A 19782-nucleotide genomic window follows, 5' to 3' on the forward strand; every position below is an offset into this window, starting at 1 on the left:
CATTATATTTTTTGCAAATTTTTAGTTATTGATCCTTTTATGAGTCTCCAGTTATTTGAGTGACTGTTATAAATTCAGCCTTTTCTTTGATGAAAGGGGATGAATACATATGAGCACAACTGTATGTATCTTTTTTTTATTTAATGAAAAAATAATTATTCATTAATTTTTATTATTAATTATTTTATTTAATTTGAAAAAAAAAAAAAAAGTCTCTTCATAGTTGCAACAAAATGTACCATATAGTCAAAATGCCATTATGAAATAATATTGTAAATTGGGAAAGTACTTAAATAAATGAAAGTGTAAACAATTAAATACAAATGCCATTCCCAAATCCATTTATTTGTTTATTTATTGGAAGAAGAAAACAGCTTCACATGGTTCATCCACAGAAAAGAAGATTTCCTCATCGACACCTGGTGGCGCTAAACATTTTCCTGCCAGACAAAGAGGAGGAGGAGGAAGTCGTCACGGAACTGTTTCTGGTGTAACCGGGGTCACACAGAGGAGGAGAAAAGCCGAGTTTTATAAAAATGCTGCTTCGAGTAAGTAGAAAAACTTCTGTTTTATAATCTGTCATTAATCCGGAAACATTCAGATCCGAACCTGATCTAGAACCGGACCTGACCGGTGACGGTGTTAGTCTGGAGCCTGTTGTCTGGTTGTTGTTGTTGTGTAACGTTTACATGCATCACCTCTGAACCACAGTTCCCAGTGCTGAACGTGAACCACAGTTCCCAGTGCTCCGCACAAACTGGTTTTTGGATACACTATATCCCTGTACATGACCACATCCCGCTGTAAAACATGTCAAACTGAGCAGATCGTCAGCGGAAGATTCCTGTTGTTACTTGTAACATGTGCCACTCGTGTTGTTATTGATCTTCAGAGGATCGATATGATGAAATAGTCTGGATTAGACCAGTTTAATGTTAGATTAATCCGCTTTCATTCACACAGAAACTGACTGAACGGTTCGATAAGGTGTGTGATCAGATTCCTGCAGACTTCACAGGAGACAGGAATCTGATCAATCACAGGCTGGTCAGTCATGTAGGAATCTGATCAGCTGCAGAGAAATCTTCTTGATCAGTCAGTTTGATCAGATAATACTGTCCGACTGACATCACAGATGGCTGGCCGTGAAAAGATGCAGGACGTCCCACAAACCAGACCATCAGGCTAAAACAACAGTTACAAAACATAGACCAGGAAGTTAACCTGCTCAGACTATAAATGATCAATTGATCAAACTGATCAATAATCACATCTCCACACCTGTCAGAAAAGGTTTTAGACGATGAAGATGATGATGAAGAAAAAAAAGGGACGAAGCTGAAGTTGTAAAATGTTTTGATTGTTCCAGTTTGAAGGAGACAAAGCAGGTTAATCTGGACATGTCCATTTTATACAACATGCCTCCTACATCCTACATGCCTCATACACCCTACATGCCTCCTACATCCTACATGCCTCATACATGCCTCCTACATCCTACATGCCTCCTACATGCCTCCTACACCCTACATGCCTCCTACACCCTACATGCCTCATACACCCTACATGCCTCATACACCCTACATGCCTCCTACATCCTACATGCCTCCTACACCCTACATGCCTCATACACCCTACATGCCTCATACACCCTACATGCCTCCTACATCCTACATGCCTCCTATCTCTTACATGCCTCCTACACCCTACATGCCTCCTACATCCTACATGCCTCATACATCCTACATGCCTCCTACATCCTACATGCCTCATACACCCTACATGCCTCCTACATCCTACATGCCTCCTGCATCCTACATGCCTCATACACCCTACATGCCTCCTACATCCTACATGCCTCATACACCCTACATGCCTCCTACATCCTACATGCCTCCTACATCCTACATGCCTCATACACCCTACATGCCTCCTACATCCTACATGCCTCCTACACCCTACATGCCTCCTACACCCTACATGCCTCCTACAACCTACATGCCTCATACACCCTACATGCCTCATACACCCTACATGCCTCCTACATCCTACATGCCTCATACACCCTACATGTCTCCTACATCCTACATGCCTCCTACACCCTACATGCCTCCTACACCCTATATGCCTCCTACATCCTACATTCTACATGCCTCATACACCCTACATGCCTCCTACATCCTACATGCCTCCTACACCCTACATCCTACATCCTACATGCCTCCGACATCCTACATGCCTCCTACATCCTACATGCCTCCTACATCCTATGTGTCTCCTACACCCTACGTGTCTCCTACACCCTACGTGTCTCCTACACCCTACGTGTCTCCTACATCCTACATGCCACATACACCCTACATGCCTCCTACATCCTACATGCCTCCTACACCCTACATGCCTCCTACATCCTACGTGCCTCCTACATCCTACGTGCCTCCTACACTCTACGTGCCTCCTACATCCTACCTGCCTCCTACATCCTACATGCCTCTTACATCCTTCGTGCCTCCTGTATCCTGCGTGCCTCCTACATCCTACCTGCCTCCTACATCCTTCGTGCCTCCTGTATCCTACGTGCCTCCTACACCCTACGTGCCTCCTACACCCTACATCCTACATGCCTCCTACATCCTACGTGCCTCCTACACCCTGCATGCCTCCTACACCCTACATCCTACATGCCTCCTACATCCTACGTGCCTCCTACACCCTGCGTGCCTCCTACACCCTACATGCCTCCTACATCCTACATGCCTCCTACATCCTACATGCCTCATACACCCTACATGCCGCCTACATCCTACATGCCTCCTACATGCCTCCTACATCCTACATGCCTCATACACCCTACATGCCTCCTACATCCTACATGCCTCCTACATGCCTCCTACATCTCACATGCCTCCTACACCCTACATGCCTCCTACATCCTACATGCCTCATACACCCTACATGCCTCCTACATCCTACATGCCTCCTACATGCCTCCTACATCCTACATGCCTCATACACCCTACATGCCTCCTACATGCCTCCTACATCCTACATGCCTCATACATCCTACATGCCTCATACACCCTACATGCCGCCTACATCCTACATGCCTCCTACATGCCTCCTACATCCTACATGCCTTCTACACTCTACATGCCTCCTACATGCCTCCTACATCCTACATGCCTCATACACCCTACATGCCTCCTACATCCTACATGCCTCCTACATGCCTCCTACATGCATCATACACCCTACGTGCCTCATACACCCTACATGCCTCCTACATCCTACATGCCTCATACACCCTACATGCCTCCTACATCCTACATGCCTCCTACATCCTACATGCCTCATACACCCTACATGCCTCCTACACCCTACATGCCTCCTACATCCTACATGCCTCCTATATCCTGCGTGCCTCCTATATCCTGCGTGCCTCCTACATCCTGCGTGCCTCCTACATCCTACGTGCCTCCTACATCCTACGAGCCTCCTACATCCTACGAGCCTCCTACACCCTACGTGCCTCCTACATCCTGCGTGCCTCCTACATCCTGCGTGCCTCCTACATCCTACGTGCCTCCTACATCCTGCGTGCCTCCTACATCCTGCGTGCCTCCTACACCCTGCGTGCCTCCTACACCCTGCGTGCCTCCTACACCCTACGTGCCTCCTGTATCCTACATGCCTCCTACATGCCTCCTACACCCTACATACCTCATGACATCTTTCTGCCAGACCTGGAGGCAGCAGCTCCACCATCCTATTCTTCGATGGATATTTTCTTTGACAGGAGTAATAATCTGGAACATTCCTGAAATAGTTATAGAAGAACAACAAAGTTTTTATTGAAAAACAACCTTTATCCTGCTTTGTTTCAGACGGCGTTGAGTATTGGGGGTCTGACGCTGAAGCACAGCAGATCCATCCATCACAGTCCCGTATGGAGGAGTCCTCTCATACCCATAGTGGTGGAGCAGACGGTGGGTGTGACGCACGTTGATCCCACACAGAAACTCTTTTATTCCACCGTTCTTAAAATATCAGGACTAAAAACAGATAGGTTGTAAATCATATAAATAATATATTTTCTTCCACTTTCAACTTATCAGATGAAACTGGGACCATTTGATGGAAAACATGAGCTGATTGTGAATTTATAGAATAAAGACACGTTTCCAACGGCGTTGTTTCATTTTCTTTTAAATATTCGTATAATTGACCAGAACTCGGACCCGATCGGACATTTTTCTGTTTTATAGCAGCATTTTGCAGCGCTGGTCATTCAGAACTAGTTATTTAAACAACATTTATGATCTGTTTTAGTCCTTCTGACCGCGTCCAGACATCATGTTTCTGTGTTTTACTGCTGCGTGCTCGACCATCAGAATACCACCTGGAGTTTAATGAGTTCTGTTTTTTCCTCCAGGGGAGGGGGGAGCGGGCCTACGACATCTACTCTCGTCTCCTGAGGGAACGGATCATCTGCGTCATGGGACCCGTAAGTGTTGGACGGACATCACCATGTGGACACGTTTCCACAGACGTTTGTCAATGAGTCCTATTCACACCCCTCTCTCCTGTCCCCCCTCACGTCCCCCCTCCTGTCCCCCCTCACGTCCCCCCTCCCGTCCTCCCTCCTGTCCCCCCTCACGTCCCCCCTCCCGTCCTCCCTCCTGTCCCCCCTCACGTCCACCCTCCTGTCCCCCCTCACGTCCTCCCTCCTGTCCCCCCTCACGTCCCCCCTCCCGTCCTCCCTCCTGTCCCCCCTCACGTCCTCCCTCCTGTCCCCCCTCACGTCCCCCCTCCCGTCCTCCCTCCTGTCCCCCCTCACGTCCTCCCTCCTGTCCCCCCTCACGTCCACCCTCCTGTCCCCCCTCACGTCCTCCCTTCTGTCCCCCCTCACGTCCCCCCTCCCGTCCTCCCTCCTGTCCCCCCTCACGTCCCCCCTCCCGTCCTCCCTCCTGTCCCCCCTCACGTCCTCCCTCCTGTCCCCCCTCACGTCCCCCCTCCCGTCCTCCCTCCTGTCCCCCCTCACATCCTCCCTCCTGTCCCCCCTCACGTCCTCCCTCCTGTCCCCCCTCACGTCCCCCCTCCCGTCCTCCCTCCTGTCCCCCCTCACGTCCCCCCTCCCGTCCTCCCTCCTGTCCCCCCTCACGTCCCCCCTCCTGTCCCCCCTCCCGTCCTCCCTCCTGTCCCCCCTCACGTCCCCCCTCCTGTCCCCCCTCACGTCCCCCCTCACGCCCCCCCTCCCGTCCTCCCTCCCATCCCCCCTCCTGTCCTCCCTCCTGTCCTCTTGTCCCCCCTCCTCTCCTCCCTCCCGTCCCCCCTCCTGTCCTCCCTCCTGTCCTCTTGTCCCCCCTCCTGTCCCCCCTCCTGTCCTCTTGTCCCCCCTCCTGTCCCCCCTCCTCTCCTCCCTCCTGTCCTCTTGTCCCCCCTCCTGTCCCCCCTCCTCTCCTCCCTCCTGTCCTCTTGTCCCCCCTCCTGTCCCCCCTCCTCTCCTCCCTCCTGTCCTCTTGTCCCCCCTCCTGTCCTCCCTCCTCTTCTCTTGCCCCCCCCTCCCGTCCTCCTGTCCTCAGATCGATGACTCTGTAGCCAGCCTGGTTATCGCCCAGCTGCTCTTCCTGCAGTCAGAAAGCAACAACAAGCCGATCCACATGTACATCAACAGTCCAGGTAGGACCCCCCCCCCCCCCCCCCCCCTGCCCCACACACAAACACACAAACACACACACACACACACAGTGGATGTCATGGAAACCAGAGGAAGACCAATGTCAGAATGAGGTTTGGGTGCTGTGGTCCTCCCCAGGCGGTGTGGTGACGGCAGGTCTGGCCATCTACGACACCATGCAGTACATCCTGAACCCCATCTCCACCTGGTGCGTCGGCCAGGCCGCCAGCATGGGCAGCTTGCTGCTGGCCGCCGGTACCACCGGCATGAGGCACTCGCTGCCCAACGCTCGCATCATGGTCCACCAGCCCTCCGGTGGCGCCAGGGTGAGTCAGGAACCGGACCTCACCTCGAGCTGGACTCGGTGAAACAGGGACTGATGTGGGGGGGTTTGTCTGTCCAGGGTCAGGCCACCGACATCGCCATCCAGGCCGAGGAGATCCTGAAGCTGAAGAGACAGATCAACAACATCTACGCCAAACACACGGGACAGCCGCTGGACACCATCGGTACGTCTGCACCGCCTCCTGCAGGGGGCGCTGTTGGAGACACGGTGTCCATGGCAACGGTGATACAGCCTGGTAGTCCAGTTCCTCCAGGAATCCATTCATTCATCCATTATCCAAACCGCTTAGTCCGATTAAGGCGGCACCTCGCCTGCAAAGACCACAGACTCAACCAGAGACACAAAATCCAGCATTTAGTCCTGGACGGATCAGAATCTGGTTTCATATGAGGGTCAGAGGACAGGTCCTGGTCAAGGATGAGTCCAGGTCTTCATATGGAAGTCAGAGGACAGATCCTGGTCCAGGATGAGTCCAGGTCTTCAAATGGAAGTCAGGGGACAGATCCTGGTCCAGAATGAGTCCAGGTCAATATATGGAAGTCAGAGGACAGATCCTGGTCCAGTAGGGGTCCAGGTCTTTATGTGGAAGTCAGAGGACAGATCCTGGTCCAGAATGAGTCCAGGTCAATATATGGAAGTCAGAGGACAGATCCTGGTCCAGAATGAGTCCAGGTCTTCATCTGGAAGTCAGAGGACAGATCCTGGTCCAGGATGAGTCCAGGTCTTCATATGGAAGTCAGAGGACAGATCCTGGTCCAGGATGAGTCCAGGTCTTTATCTGGAAGTCAGAGGACAGATCCTGGTCCAGGATGAGTCCAGGTCTTCATCTGGAAGTCAGAGGACAGATCCTGGTCCAGGATGAGTCCAGGTCTTCATCTGGAAGTCAGAGGACAGATCCTGGTCCAGTAGGGGTCCAGGTCTTCATATGGAAGTCAGAGGACAGATCCTGGTCCAGAATGAGTCCAGGTCTTCATCTGGAAGTCAGAGGACAGATCCTGGTCCAGGATGAGTCCAGGTCTTCATATGGAAGTCAGAGGACAGATCCTGGTCCAGGATGAGTCCAGGTCTTCATATGGAAGTCAGAGGACAGATCCTGGTCCAGAATGAGTCCAGGTCTTCATATGGAAGTCAGAGGACAGATCCTGGTCCAGTAGGGGTCCAGGTCTTCATATGGAAGTCAGAGGACAGATCCTGGTCCAGTAGGGGTCCAGGTCTTCATGTGGAAGTCAGAGGACAGATCCTGGTCCAGGATGAGTCCAGGTCTTCATATGGAAGTCAGAGAACAGATCCTGGTCCAGAATGAGTCCAGGTCTTCATATGGAAGTCAGAGGACAGATCCTGGTCCAGTAGGGGTCCAGGTCTTCATATGGAAGTCAGAGAACAGATCCTGGTCCAGGATGAGTCCAGGTCTTCATATGGAAGTCAGAGGACAGATCCTGGTCCAGTAGGGGTCCAGGTCTTTATGTGGAAGTCAGAGGACAGATCCTGGTCCAGGATGAGTCCAGGTCTTCATATGGAAGTCAGAGGACAGATCCTGGTCCAGAATGAGTCCAGGTCTTCATATGGAAGTCAGAGGACAGATCCTGGTCCAGTAGGGGTCCAGGTCTTCATATGGAAGTCAGAGGACAGATCCTGGTCCAGAATGAGTCCAGGTCTTCATCTGGAAGTCAGAGGACAGATCCTGGTCCAGTAGGGGTCCAGGTCTTTATCTGGAAGTCAGAGGACAGATCCTGGTCCAGAATGAGTCCAGGTCTTCATATGGAAGTCAGAGGACAGATCCTGGTCCAGGATGAGTCCAGGTCTTCATATGGAAGTCAGAGGACAGATCCTGGTCCAGAATGAGTCCAGGTCTTCATATGGAAGTCAGAGGACAGATCCTGGTCCAGAATGAGTCCAGGTCTTCATATGGAAGTCAGAGGACAGATCCTGGTCCAGGATGAGTCCAGGTCTTCATATGGAAGTCAGAGGACAGATCCTGGTCCAGAATGAGTCCAGGTCTTCATATGGAAGTCAGAGAACAGATCCTGGTCCAGGATGAGTCCAGGTCTTCATATGGAAGTCAGAGGACAGATCCTGGTCCAGAATGAGTCCAGGTCTTTATCTGGAAGTCAGAGGACAGATCCTGGTCCAGGATGAGTCCAGGTCTTCATATGGAAGTCAGAGGACAGATCCTGGTCCAGAATGAGTCCAGGTCTTCATATGGAAGTCAGAGGACAGATCCTGGTCCAGAATGAGTCCAGGTCTTCATATGGAAGTCAGAGAACAGATCCTGGTCCAGTAGGGGTCCAGGTCTTCATGTGGAAGTCAGAGGACAGATCCTGGTCCAGGATGAGTCCAGGTCTTCATATGGAAGTCAGAGGACAGATCCTGGTCCAGTAGGGGTCCAGGTCTTTATGTGGAAGTCAGAGGACAGATCCTGGTCCAGGATGAGTCCAGGTCTTCATATGGAAGTCAGAGGACAGATCCTGGTCCAGAATGAGTCCAGGTCTTCATATGGAAGTCAGAGGACAGATCCTGGTCCAGTAGGGGTCCAGGTCTTCATATGGAAGTCAGAGGACAGATCCTGGTCCAGAATGAGTCCAGGTCTTCATATGGAAGTCAGAGGACAGATCCTGGTCCAGTAGGGGTCCAGGTCTTCATATGGAAGTCAGAGGACAGATCCTGGTCCAGTAGGGGTCCAGGTCTTCATATGGAAGTCAGAGGACAGATCCTGGTCCAGAATGAGTCCAGGTCTTCATCTGGAAGTCAGAGGACAGATCCTGGTCCAGGATGAGTCCAGGTCTTCATATGGAAGTCAGAGGACAGATCCTGGTCCAGGATGAGTCCAGGTCTTCATATGGAAGTCAGAGGACAGATCCTGGTCCAGAATGAGTCCAGGTCTTCAAATGGAAGTCAGGGGACAGATCCTGGTCCAGAATGAGTCCAGGTCAATATATGGAAGTCAGAGGACAGATCCTGGTCCAGTAGGGGTCCAGGTCTTTATGTGGAAGTCAGAGGACAGATCCTGGTCCAGAATGAGTCCAGGTCAATATATGGAAGTCAGAGGACAGATCCTGGTCCAGAATGAGTCCAGGTCTTTATCTGGAAGTCAGAGGACAGATCCTGGTCCAGGATGAGTCCAGGTCTTCATCTGGAAGTCAGAGGACAGATCCTGGTCCAGGATGAGTCCAGGTCTTCATCTGGAAGTCAGAGGACAGATCCTGGTCCAGTAGGGGTCCAGGTCTTCATATGGAAGTCAGAGGACAGATCCTGGTCCAGAATGAGTCCAGGTCTTCATCTGGAAGTCAGAGGACAGATCCTGGTCCAGGATGAGTCCAGGTCTTCATATGGAAGTCAGAGGACAGATCCTGGTCCAGGATGAGTCCAGGTCTTCATATGGAAGTCAGAGGACAGATCCTGGTCCAGAATGAGTCCAGGTCTTCATATGGAAGTCAGAGGACAGATCCTGGTCCAGTAGGGGTCCAGGTCTTCATATGGAAGTCAGAGGACAGATCCTGGTCCAGTAGGGGTCCAGGTCTTCATGTGGAAGTCAGAGGACAGATCCTGGTCCAGGATGAGTCCAGGTCTTCATATGGAAGTCAGAGAACAGATCCTGGTCCAGAATGAGTCCAGGTCTTCATATGGAAGTCAGAGGACAGATCCTGGTCCAGTAGGGGTCCAGGTCTTCATATGGAAGTCAGAGAACAGATCCTGGTCCAGGATGAGTCCAGGTCTTCATATGGAAGTCAGAGGACAGATCCTGGTCCAGTAGGGGTCCAGGTCTTTATGTGGAAGTCAGAGGACAGATCCTGGTCCAGGATGAGTCCAGGTCTTCATATGGAAGTCAGAGGACAGATCCTGGTCCAGAATGAGTCCAGGTCTTCATATGGAAGTCAGAGGACAGATCCTGGTCCAGTAGGGGTCCAGGTCTTCATATGGAAGTCAGAGGACAGATCCTGGTCCAGAATGAGTCCAGGTCTTCATATGGAAGTCAGAGGACAGATCCTGGTCCAGAATGAGTCCAGGTCTTCATCTGGAAGTCAGAGGACAGATCCTGGTCCAGTAGGGGTCCAGGTCTTTATCTGGAAGTCAGAGGACAGATCCTGGTCCAGAATGAGTCCAGGTCTTCATATGGAAGTCAGAGGACAGATCCTGGTCCAGGATGAGTCCAGGTCTTCATATGGAAGTCAGAGGACAGATCCTGGTCCAGAATGAGTCCAGGTCTTCATATGGAAGTCAGAGGACAGATCCTGGTCCAGAATGAGTCCAGGTCTTCATATGGAAGTCAGAGGACAGATCCTGGTCCAGGATGAGTCCAGGTCTTCATATGGAAGTCAGAGGACAGATCCTGGTCCAGAATGAGTCCAGGTCTTCATATGGAAGTCAGAGAACAGATCCTGGTCCAGTAGGGGTCCAGGTCTTCATGTGGAAGTCAGAGGACAGATCCTGGTCCAGGATGAGTCCAGGTCTTCATATGGAAGTCAGAGGACAGATCCTGGTCCAGTAGGGGTCCAGGTCTTTATGTGGAAGTCAGAGGACAGATCCTGGTCCAGGATGAGTCCAGGTCTTCATATGGAAGTCAGAGGACAGATCCTGGTCCAGAATGAGTCCAGGTCTTCATATGGAAGTCAGAGGACAGATCCTGGTCCAGTAGGGGTCCAGGTCTTCATATGGAAGTCAGAGGACAGATCCTGGTCCAGAATGAGTCCAGGTCTTCATATGGAAGTCAGAGGACAGATCCTGGTCCAGTAGGGGTCCAGGTCTTCATATGGAAGTCAGAGGACAGATCCTGGTCCAGTAGGGGTCCAGGTCTTCATATGGAAGTCAGAGGACAGATCCTGGTCCAGAATGAGTCCAGGTCTTCATCTGGAAGTCAGAGGACAGATCCTGGTCCAGAATGAGTCCAGGTCTTCATATGGAAGTCAGAGGACAGATCCTGGTCCAGAATGAGTCCAGGTCTTCATATGGAAGTCAGAGGACAGATCCTGGTCCAGTAGGGGTCCAGGTCTTCATATGGAAGTCAGAGGACAGATCCTGGTCCAGTAGGGGTCCAGGTCTTCATGTGGAAGTCAGAGGACAGATCCTGGTCCAGGATGAGTCCAGGTCTTCATATGGAAGTCAGAGAACAGATCCTGGTCCAGAATGAGTCCAGGTCTTCATATGGAAGTCAGAGGACAGATCCTGGTCCAGTAGGGGTCCAGGTCTTCATATGGAAGTCAGAGAACAGATCCTGGTCCAGGATGAGTCCAGGTCTTCATATGGAAGTCAGAGGACAGATCCTGGTCCAGTAGGGGTCCAGGTCTTTATGTGGAAGTCAGAGGACAGATCCTGGTCCAGGATGAGTCCAGGTCTTCATATGGAAGTCAGAGGACAGATCCTGGTCCAGAATGAGTCCAGGTCTTCATATGGAAGTCAGAGGACAGATCCTGGTCCAGTAGGGGTCCAGGTCTTCATATGGAAGTCAGAGGACAGATCCTGGTCCAGAATGAGTCCAGGTCTTCATATGGAAGTCAGAGGACAGATCCTGGTCCAGAATGAGTCCAGGTCTTCATCTGGAAGTCAGAGGACAGATCCTGGTCCAGTAGGGGTCCAGGTCTTTATCTGGAAGTCAGAGGACAGATCCTGGTCCAGAATGAGTCCAGGTCTTCATATGGAAGTCAGAGGACAGATCCTGGTCCAGGATGAGTCCAGGTCTTCATATGGAAGTCAGAGGACAGATCCTGGTCCAGAATGAGTCCAGGTCTTCATATGGAAGTCAGAGGACAGATCCTGGTCCAGAATGAGTCCAGGTCTTCATATGGAAGTCAGAGGACAGATCCTGGTCCAGGATGAGTCCAGGTCTTCATATGGAAGTCAGAGGACAGATCCTGGTCCAGAATGAGTCCAGGTCTTCATATGGAAGTCAGAGAACAGATCCTGGTCCAGGATGAGTCCAGGTCTTCATATGGAAGTCAGAGGACAGATCCTGGTCCAGAATGAGTCCAGGTCTTTATCTGGAAGTCAGAGGACAGATCCTGGTCCAGGATGAGTCCAGGTCTTCATATGGAAGTCAGAGGACAGATCCTGGTCCAGAATGAGTCCAGGTCTTCATATGGAAGTCAGAGGACAGATCCTGGTCCAGAATGAGTCCAGGTCTTCATATGGAAGTCAGAGAACAGATCCTGGTCCAGTAGGGGTCCAGGTCTTCATGTGGAAGTCAGAGGACAGATCCTGGTCCAGGATGAGTCCAGGTCTTCATATGGAAGTCAGAGGACAGATCCTGGTCCAGTAGGGGTCCAGGTCTTTATGTGGAAGTCAGAGGACAGATCCTGGTCCAGAATGAGTCCAGGTCTTCATATGGAAGTCAGAGGACAGATCCTGGTCCAGTAGGGGTCCAGGTCTTCATATGGAAGTCAGAGGACAGATCCTGGTCCAGAATGAGTCCAGGTCTTCATATGGAAGTCAGAGGACAGATCCTGGTCCAGTAGGGGTCCAGGTCTTCATATGGAAGTCAGAGGACAGATCCTGGTCCAGTAGGGGTCCAGGTCTTCATATGGAAGTCAGAGGACAGATCCTGGTCCAGAATGAGTCCAGGTCTTCATCTGGAAGTCAGAGGACAGATCCTGGTCCAGAATGAGTCCAGGTCTTCATATGGAAGTCAGAGGACAGATCCTGGTCCAGAATGAGTCCAGGTCTTCATATGGAAGTCAGAGGACAGATCCTGGTCCAGTAGGGGTCCAGGTCTTCATATGGAAGTCAGAGGACAGATCCTGGTCCAGTAGGGGTCCAGGTCTTCATGTGGAAGTCAGAGGACAGATCCTGGTCCAGGATGAGTCCAGGTCTTCATATGGAAGTCAGAGAACAGATCCTGGTCCAGAATGAGTCCAGGTCTTCATATGGAAGTCAGAGGACAGATCCTGGTCCAGTAGGGGTCCAGGTCTTCATATGGAAGTCAGAGAACAGATCCTGGTCCAGGATGAGTCCAGGTCTTCATATGGAAGTCAGAGGACAGATCCTGGTCCAGTAGGGGTCCAGGTCTTTATGTGGAAGTCAGAGGACAGATCCTGGTCCAGGATGAGTCCAGGTCTTCATATGGAAGTCAGAGGACAGATCCTGGTCCAGAATGAGTCCAGGTCTTCATATGGAAGTCAGAGGACAGATCCTGGTCCAGTAGGGGTCCAGGTCTTCATATGGAAGTCAGAGGACAGATCCTGGTCCAGAATGAGTCCAGGTCTTCATATGGAAGTCAGAGGACAGATCCTGGTCCAGAATGAGTCCAGGTCTTCATCTGGAAGTCAGAGGACAGATCCTGGTCCAGTAGGGGTCCAGGTCTTTATCTGGAAGTCAGAGGACAGATCCTGGTCCAGAATGAGTCCAGGTCTTCATATGGAAGTCAGAGGACAGATCCTGGTCCAGGATGAGTCCAGGTCTTCATATGGAAGTCAGAGGACAGATCCTGGTCCAGAATGAGTCCAGGTCTTCATATGGAAGTCAGAGGACAGATCCTGGTCCAGAATGAGTCCAGGTCTTCATATGGAAGTCAGAGGACAGATCCTGGTCCAGAATGAGTCCAGGTCTTCATATGGAAGTCAGAGGACAGATCCTGGTCCAGAATGAGTCCAGGTCTTCATATGGAAGTCAGAGAACAGATCCTGGTCCAGTAGGGGTCCAGGTCTTCATGTGGAAGTCAGAGGACAGATCCTGGTCCAGGATGAGTCCAGGTCTTCATATGGAAGTCAGAGGACAGATCCTGGTCCAGTAGGGGTCCAGGTCTTTATGTGGAAGTCAGAGGACAGATCCTGGTCCAGGATGAGTCCAGGTCTTCATATGGAAGTCAGAGGACAGATCCTGGTCCAGAATGAGTCCAGGTCTTCATATGGAAGTCAGAGGACAGATCCTGGTCCAGTAGGGGTCCAGGTCTTCATATGGAAGTCAGAGGACAGATCCTGGTCCAGAATGAGTCCAGGTCTTCATATGGAAGTCAGAGGACAGATCCTGGTCCAGTAGGGGTCCAGGTCTTCATATGGAAGTCAGAGGACAGATCCTGGTCCAGTAGGGGTCCAGGTCTTCATATGGAAGTCAGAGGACAGATCCTGGTCCAGAATGAGTCCAGGTCTTCATCTGGAAGTCAGAGGACAGATCCTGGTCCAGGATGAGTCCAGGTCTTCATATGGAAGTCAGAGGACAGATCCTGGTCCAGGATGAGTCCAGGTCTTCATATGGAAGTCAGAGGACAGATCCTGGTCCAGAATGAGTCCAGGTCTTCATATGGAAGTCAGAGGACAGATCCTGGTCCAGTAGGGGTCCAGGTCTTCATATGGAAGTCAGAGGACAGATCCTGGTCCAGTAGGGGTCCAGGTCTTCATGTGGAAGTCAGAGGACAGATCCTGGTCCAGGATGAGTCCAGGTCTTCATATGGAAGTCAGAGAACAGATCCTGGTCCAGAATGAGTCCAGGTCTTCATATGGAAGTCAGAGGACAGATCCTGGTCCAGTAGGGGTCCAGGTCTTCATATGGAAGTCAGAGGACAGATCCTGGTCCAGTAGGGGTCCAGGTCTTCATGTGGAAGTCAGAGGACAGATCCTGGTCCAGGATGAGTCCAGGTCTTCATATGGAAGTCAGAGGACAGATCCTGGTCCAGTAGGGGTCCAGGTCTTCATGTGGAAGTCAGAGGACAGATCCTGGTCCAGTAGGGGTCCAGGTCTTCATATGGAAGTCAGAGAACAGATCCTGGTCCAGGATGAGTCCAGGTCTTCATATGGAAGTCAGAGGACAGATCCTGGTCCAGTAGGGGTCCAGGTCTTTATGTGGAAGTCAGAGGACAGATCCTGGTCCAGGATGAGTCCAGGTCTTCATATGGAAGTCAGAGGACAGATCCTGGTCCAGAATGAGTCCAGGTCTTCATATGGAAGTCAGAGGACAGATCCTGGTCCAGTAGGGGTCCAGGTCTTCATATGGAAGTCAGAGGACAGATCCTGGTCCAGAATGAGTCCAGGTCTTCATATGGAAGTCAGAGGACAGATCCTGGTCCAGAATGAGTCCAGGTCTTCATCTGGAAGTCAGAGGACAGATCCTGGTCCAGTAGGGGTCCAGGTCTTTATCTGGAAGTCAGAGGACAGATCCTGGTCCAGAATGAGTCCAGGTCTTCATATGGAAGTCAGAGGACAGATCCTGGTCCAGGATGAGTCCAGGTCTTCATATGGAAGTCAGAGGACAGATCCTGGTCCAGAATGAGTCCAGGTCTTCATATGGAAGTCAGAGGACAGATCCTGGTCCAGAATGAGTCCAGGTCTTCATATGGAAGTCAGAGGACAGATCCTGGTCCAGGATGAGTCCAGGTCTTCATATGGAAGTCAGAGGACAGATCCTGGTCCAGAATGAGTCCAGGTCTTCATATGGAAGTCAGAGAACAGATCCTGGTCCAGGATGAGTCCAGGTCTTCATATGGAAGTCAGAGGACAGATCCTGGTCCAGAATGAGTCCAGGTCTTTATCTGGAAGTCAGAGGACAGATCCTGGTCCAGGATGAGTCCAGGTCTTCATATGGAAGTCAGAGGACAGATCCTGGTCCAGAATGAGTCCAGGTCTTCATATGGAAGTCAGAGGACAGATCCTGGTCCAGAATGAGTCCAGGTCTTCATATGGAAGTCAGAGGACAGATCCTGGTCCAGTAGGGGTCCAGGTCTTCATATGGAAGTCAGAGGACAGATCCTGGTCCAGTAGGGGTCCAGGTCTTCATGTGGAAGTCAGAGGACAGATCCTGGTCCAGGATGAGTCCAGGTCTTCATATGGAAGTCAGAGGACAGATCCTGGTCCAGTAGGGGTCCAGGTCTTTATGTGGAAGTCAGAGGACAGATCCTGGTCCAGGATGAGTCCAGGTCTTCATATGGAAGTCAGAGGACAGATCCTGGTCCAGAATGAGTCCAGGTCTTCATATGGAAGTCAGAGGACAGATCCTGGTCCAGTAGGGGTCCAGGTCTTCATATGGAAGTCAGAGGACAGATCCTGGTCCAGAATGAGTCCAGGTCTTCATATGGAAGTCAGAGGACAGATCCTGGTGCAGGATGAGTCCAGGTCTTCATATGGAAGTCAGAGGACAGATCCTGGTCCAGTAGGGGTCCAGGTCTTTATCTGGAAGTCAGAGGACAGATCCTGGTCCAGAATGAGTCCAGGTCTTCATATGGAAGTCAGAGGACAGATCCTGGTCCAGGATGAGTCCAGGTCTTCATATGGAAGTCAGAGGACAGATCCTGGTCCAGGATGAGTCCAGGTCTTCATATGGAAGTCAGAGGACAGATCCTGGTCCAGAATGAGTCCAGGTCTTCATATGGAAGTCAGAGGACAGATCCTGGTCCAGGATGAGTCCAGGTCTTCATATGGAAGTCAGAGGACAGATCCTGGTCCAGAATGAGTCCAGGTCTTTATCTGGAAGTCAGAGGACAGATCCTGGTCCAGAATGAGTCCAGGTCTTTATCTGGAAGTCAGAGAACAGATCCTGGTCCAGGATGAGTCCAGGTCTTCATATGGAAGTCAGAGGACAGATCCTGGTCCAGAATGAGTCCAGGTCTTCATATGGAAGTCAGAGGACAGATCCTGGTCCAGGATGAGTCCAGGTCTTCATATATGGAAGTCAGAGGACAGATCCTGGTCCAGAATGAGTCCAGGTCTTTATCTGGAAGTCAGAGGACAGATCCTGGTCCAGGATGAGTCCAGGTCCTCATATGGAAGTCAGAGGACAGATCCTGGTCCAGAATGAGTCCAGGTCTTCATATGGAAGTCAGAGGACAGATCCTGGTCCAGAATGAGTCCAGGTCTTCATCTGGAAGTCAGAGGACAGATCCTGGTCCAGTAGGGGTCCAGGTCTTTATCTGGAAGTCAGAGGACAGATCCTGGTCCAGAATGAGTCCAGGTCTTCATATGGAAGTCAGAGGACAGATCCTGGTCCAGAATGAGTCCAGGTCTTCATATGGAAGTCAGAGGACAGATCCTGGTCCAGAATGAGTCCAGGTCTTTATCTGGAAGTCAGAGGACAGATCCTGGTCCAGAATGAGTCCAGGTCTTCATCTGGAAGTCAGAGGACAGATCCTGGTCCAGTAGGGGTCCAGGTCTTTATCTGGAAGTCAGAGGACAGATCCTGGTCCAGTAGGGGTCCAGGTCTTTATCTGGAAGTCAGAGGACAGATCCTGGTCCAGGATGAGTCCAGGTCTTCATATGGAAGTCAGAGGACAGATCCTGGTCCAGGATGAGTCCAGGTCCTCATATGGAAGTCAGAGGACAGATCCTGGTCCAGAATGAGTCCAGGTCTTCATATGGAAGTCAGAGGACAGATCCTGGTCCAGAATGAGTCCAGGTCTTCATCTGGAAGTCAGAGGACAGATCCTGGTCCAGAATGAGTCCAGGTCTTCATATGGAAGTCAGAGGACAGATCCTGGTCCAGAATGAGTCCAGGTCTTCATATGGAAGTCAGAGGACAGATCCTGGTCCAGAATGAGTCCAGGTCTTTATATGGAAGTCAGAGGACAGATCCTGGTCCAGAATGAGTCCAGGTCTTTATATGGAAGTCAGAGGACAGATCCTGGTCCAGAATGAGTCCAGGTCTTCATCTGGAAGTCAGAGGACAGATCCTGGTCCAGAATGAGTCCAGGTCTTCATATGGAAGTCAGAGGACAGATCCTGGTCCAGAATGAGTCCAGGTCTTCATATGGAAGTCAGAGGACAGATCCTGGTCCAGAATGAGTCCAGGTCTTCATATGGAAGTCAGAGGACAGATCCTGGTCCAGAATGAGTCCAGGTCTTCATATGGAAGTCAGAGGACAGATCCTGGTCCAGAATGAGTCTGGGTGTAGGGTGTAGGAGGCCAGCAGGTAACATTTTGGGTGAAACAGATTCCAACAGCTGATCTTATTGATCGTATTGATCTGAACGTGTTGGGCCAGAACTGATGTCGATTAGAACCGAAGGTTCTGGAGAACGATGCTGATCTGTGTCCGTCTTCCAGAGAGCGTGATGGAGCGGGATCGCTACATGAGCCCCATGGAGGCCCAGGACTTCGGCCTCATCGACCGGGTCCTGGTCCATCCACCACAGGCGGGCCAGGACGAGCCAGAACTGGTCCAGAAGGAGCCGGCAGAGGCAGCGTCCAGTCCGTCACTGCAGCCAGAGTCCAGTGAGCCAGAGCCGGCCTCCCCAGGGACGAACCCCCCCTCCTCCTACAAACCTGAGCCTTGAACTGTGCACAACGGCGTGTTCCCAGATCTGCAAGCTGTTCCTCACCACGCCGGCCCGGTTGGAGCCACCCAAGCCTCTCTCCTCCCCACACCGGACACACGGACCGGGGAGGGGGTCATATCCCAGTCAGCTGTCAGTCCACCACAGAGGTCGGTTCTGATCCAGCAGCAGTTCTACAGCCTTTCAGACGGAGCCAAACACGACTTCAGCTTCAGAGGACACGTTTTAGATTTTTATTAAACATCCTCACAACGAAGAAAGTGAGATTTTTCTCCTCTTACACACACACACACACGCACACACACACACACACACACACACACACACACACACACACACACACACGCACACACATCTTCAGCCCACCATCTCCTCCAGGAAACAGTTCCTCCCCGGGATGAAACAGCCTCCTCTTCATGTGTTTAGCCATTTGTTCCACACATTAAGATGCTATTTAGTAAAAATACTTGAAGAGTTTTTATATCATAAAACAAACTAAATAAACGGAATGTAAATAAATTTGATCATCATTATTTTTTTTAAAAAACTTTTTGGGTTCATCATCAGCCATTCATTTAACCGCTTGGTGCAGTTAAGGGTCTGCAGTCTGGACCTGGACAGGTAACCGGGTCACCAGTCCATCACAGGGCAGTTTTTTAGTTTGTTTCCCGTAAACATCGTCGTATTTTTATAACTTACATATAAACTGTGTGAAAACAAAGATTTCCTGAAGCAGAAACTGATTCCAGAGTTTAATGGTCGGGTTTCTGCTGCTTCCTCCTCCGTGGTCTGAACGTATTGGGGAGTTCTTCCTGTATGACTGCAAACATGAATATAGTTTATAAATCAACGTTTATGTGTCTTTGAATTGAATTAAACTTAATTATCCCACAAGGGAAAATTTGTTACGGGCACAAAGTGCAAGTTCAGCTGCAGATAGACATACATCAACACAATAGTACAAAATATAGACACAATGAAATAATAAAATCAATAAAAATAGAAAAAGTGCAAACTTGTACAAATAAAATGCCAAATGTGTTCATTTAAATAATTTTGGAAGGGGAGCGTAGGGATGAAGGAGATTTAGCGGGAATGGGCAGGGGCTCCACAGCTGAAGGCCCCCTCCCTGCCCTGTAAACTGGGAGGATTCCAGGTTGAGGTCTACGCACCACTAGCTTGTTTTTTAAAGTCATTCACAGGGATGAATTTAAGAAATGTACCAGGACAAAGACTGGAGTGTCACCTGAAGGCAACACGGTGCAAGTAAAGGAGACAGTTTTATGGCCTGGTCTTAATGTTTGGGTTCTTTAAAATCAGTGGAACGAGGTGAAACAGTGAGCAGTGCTTTATCAGGCCTGGTTGCATGGAATGGATTCCTGTTACTGGAAAATAAAAGAAAATATTTTTAAAAAAGAACTTTTTTGTTTTGCTTAAAAACACATGATCAGCTTAGATAATATTGAAGTCTGTCTGTTATTAGCTTAAAAAAAAACAACTGTTTTGTTAAAAATTAGTGGGGTTTTTTCTTGCTTTGAGCTGTTTTATGTTCTGTTTGTGTGTTTATATGTGTT

At 50.5% G+C, this 19782-nt stretch overlaps 1 protein-coding gene across 1 annotated transcript; it reads left to right on the forward strand.

Annotated features, from left to right (window-relative positions):
• Positions 1–459: 459 nt before the first annotated feature.
• clpp (caseinolytic mitochondrial matrix peptidase proteolytic subunit) lies at positions 460–19592 on the forward strand. The gene is made up of 7 exons (XM_079253608.1): positions 460–548; positions 3885–3986; positions 4433–4504; positions 5583–5679; positions 5816–6003; positions 6081–6186; positions 17979–19592. The coding sequence occupies exons 1-7, from the start codon at positions 537–539 to the stop codon at positions 18206–18208; spliced, it is 807 nt and encodes a 268-aa protein (XP_079109734.1). The 5' UTR covers positions 460–536; the 3' UTR covers positions 18209–19592.
• Positions 19593–19782: the final 190 nt, after the last annotated feature.

This window comes from Telmatherina bonti, assembly GCF_933228915.1.
Source record: "Telmatherina bonti genome assembly, chromosome: 14".
Classification (NCBI taxonomy): Eukaryota; Metazoa; Chordata; class Actinopteri; order Atheriniformes; family Telmatherinidae; genus Telmatherina; species Telmatherina bonti.

What these genes read in the sequence shown, in the direction of transcription:
- clpp (XM_079253608.1), top strand. An exon ending in CCATAGTGGTGGAGCAGACG is followed by an intron (nt 3,987 to 4,432) that starts GTGGGTGTGACG and finishes TTTTTCCTCCAG; the next exon opens with GGGAGGGGGGAGCGGGCCTA. An exon ending in AGCCCTCCGGTGGCGCCAGG is followed by an intron (nt 6,004 to 6,080) that starts GTGAGTCAGGAA and finishes TTGTCTGTCCAG; the next exon opens with GGTCAGGCCACCGACATCGC.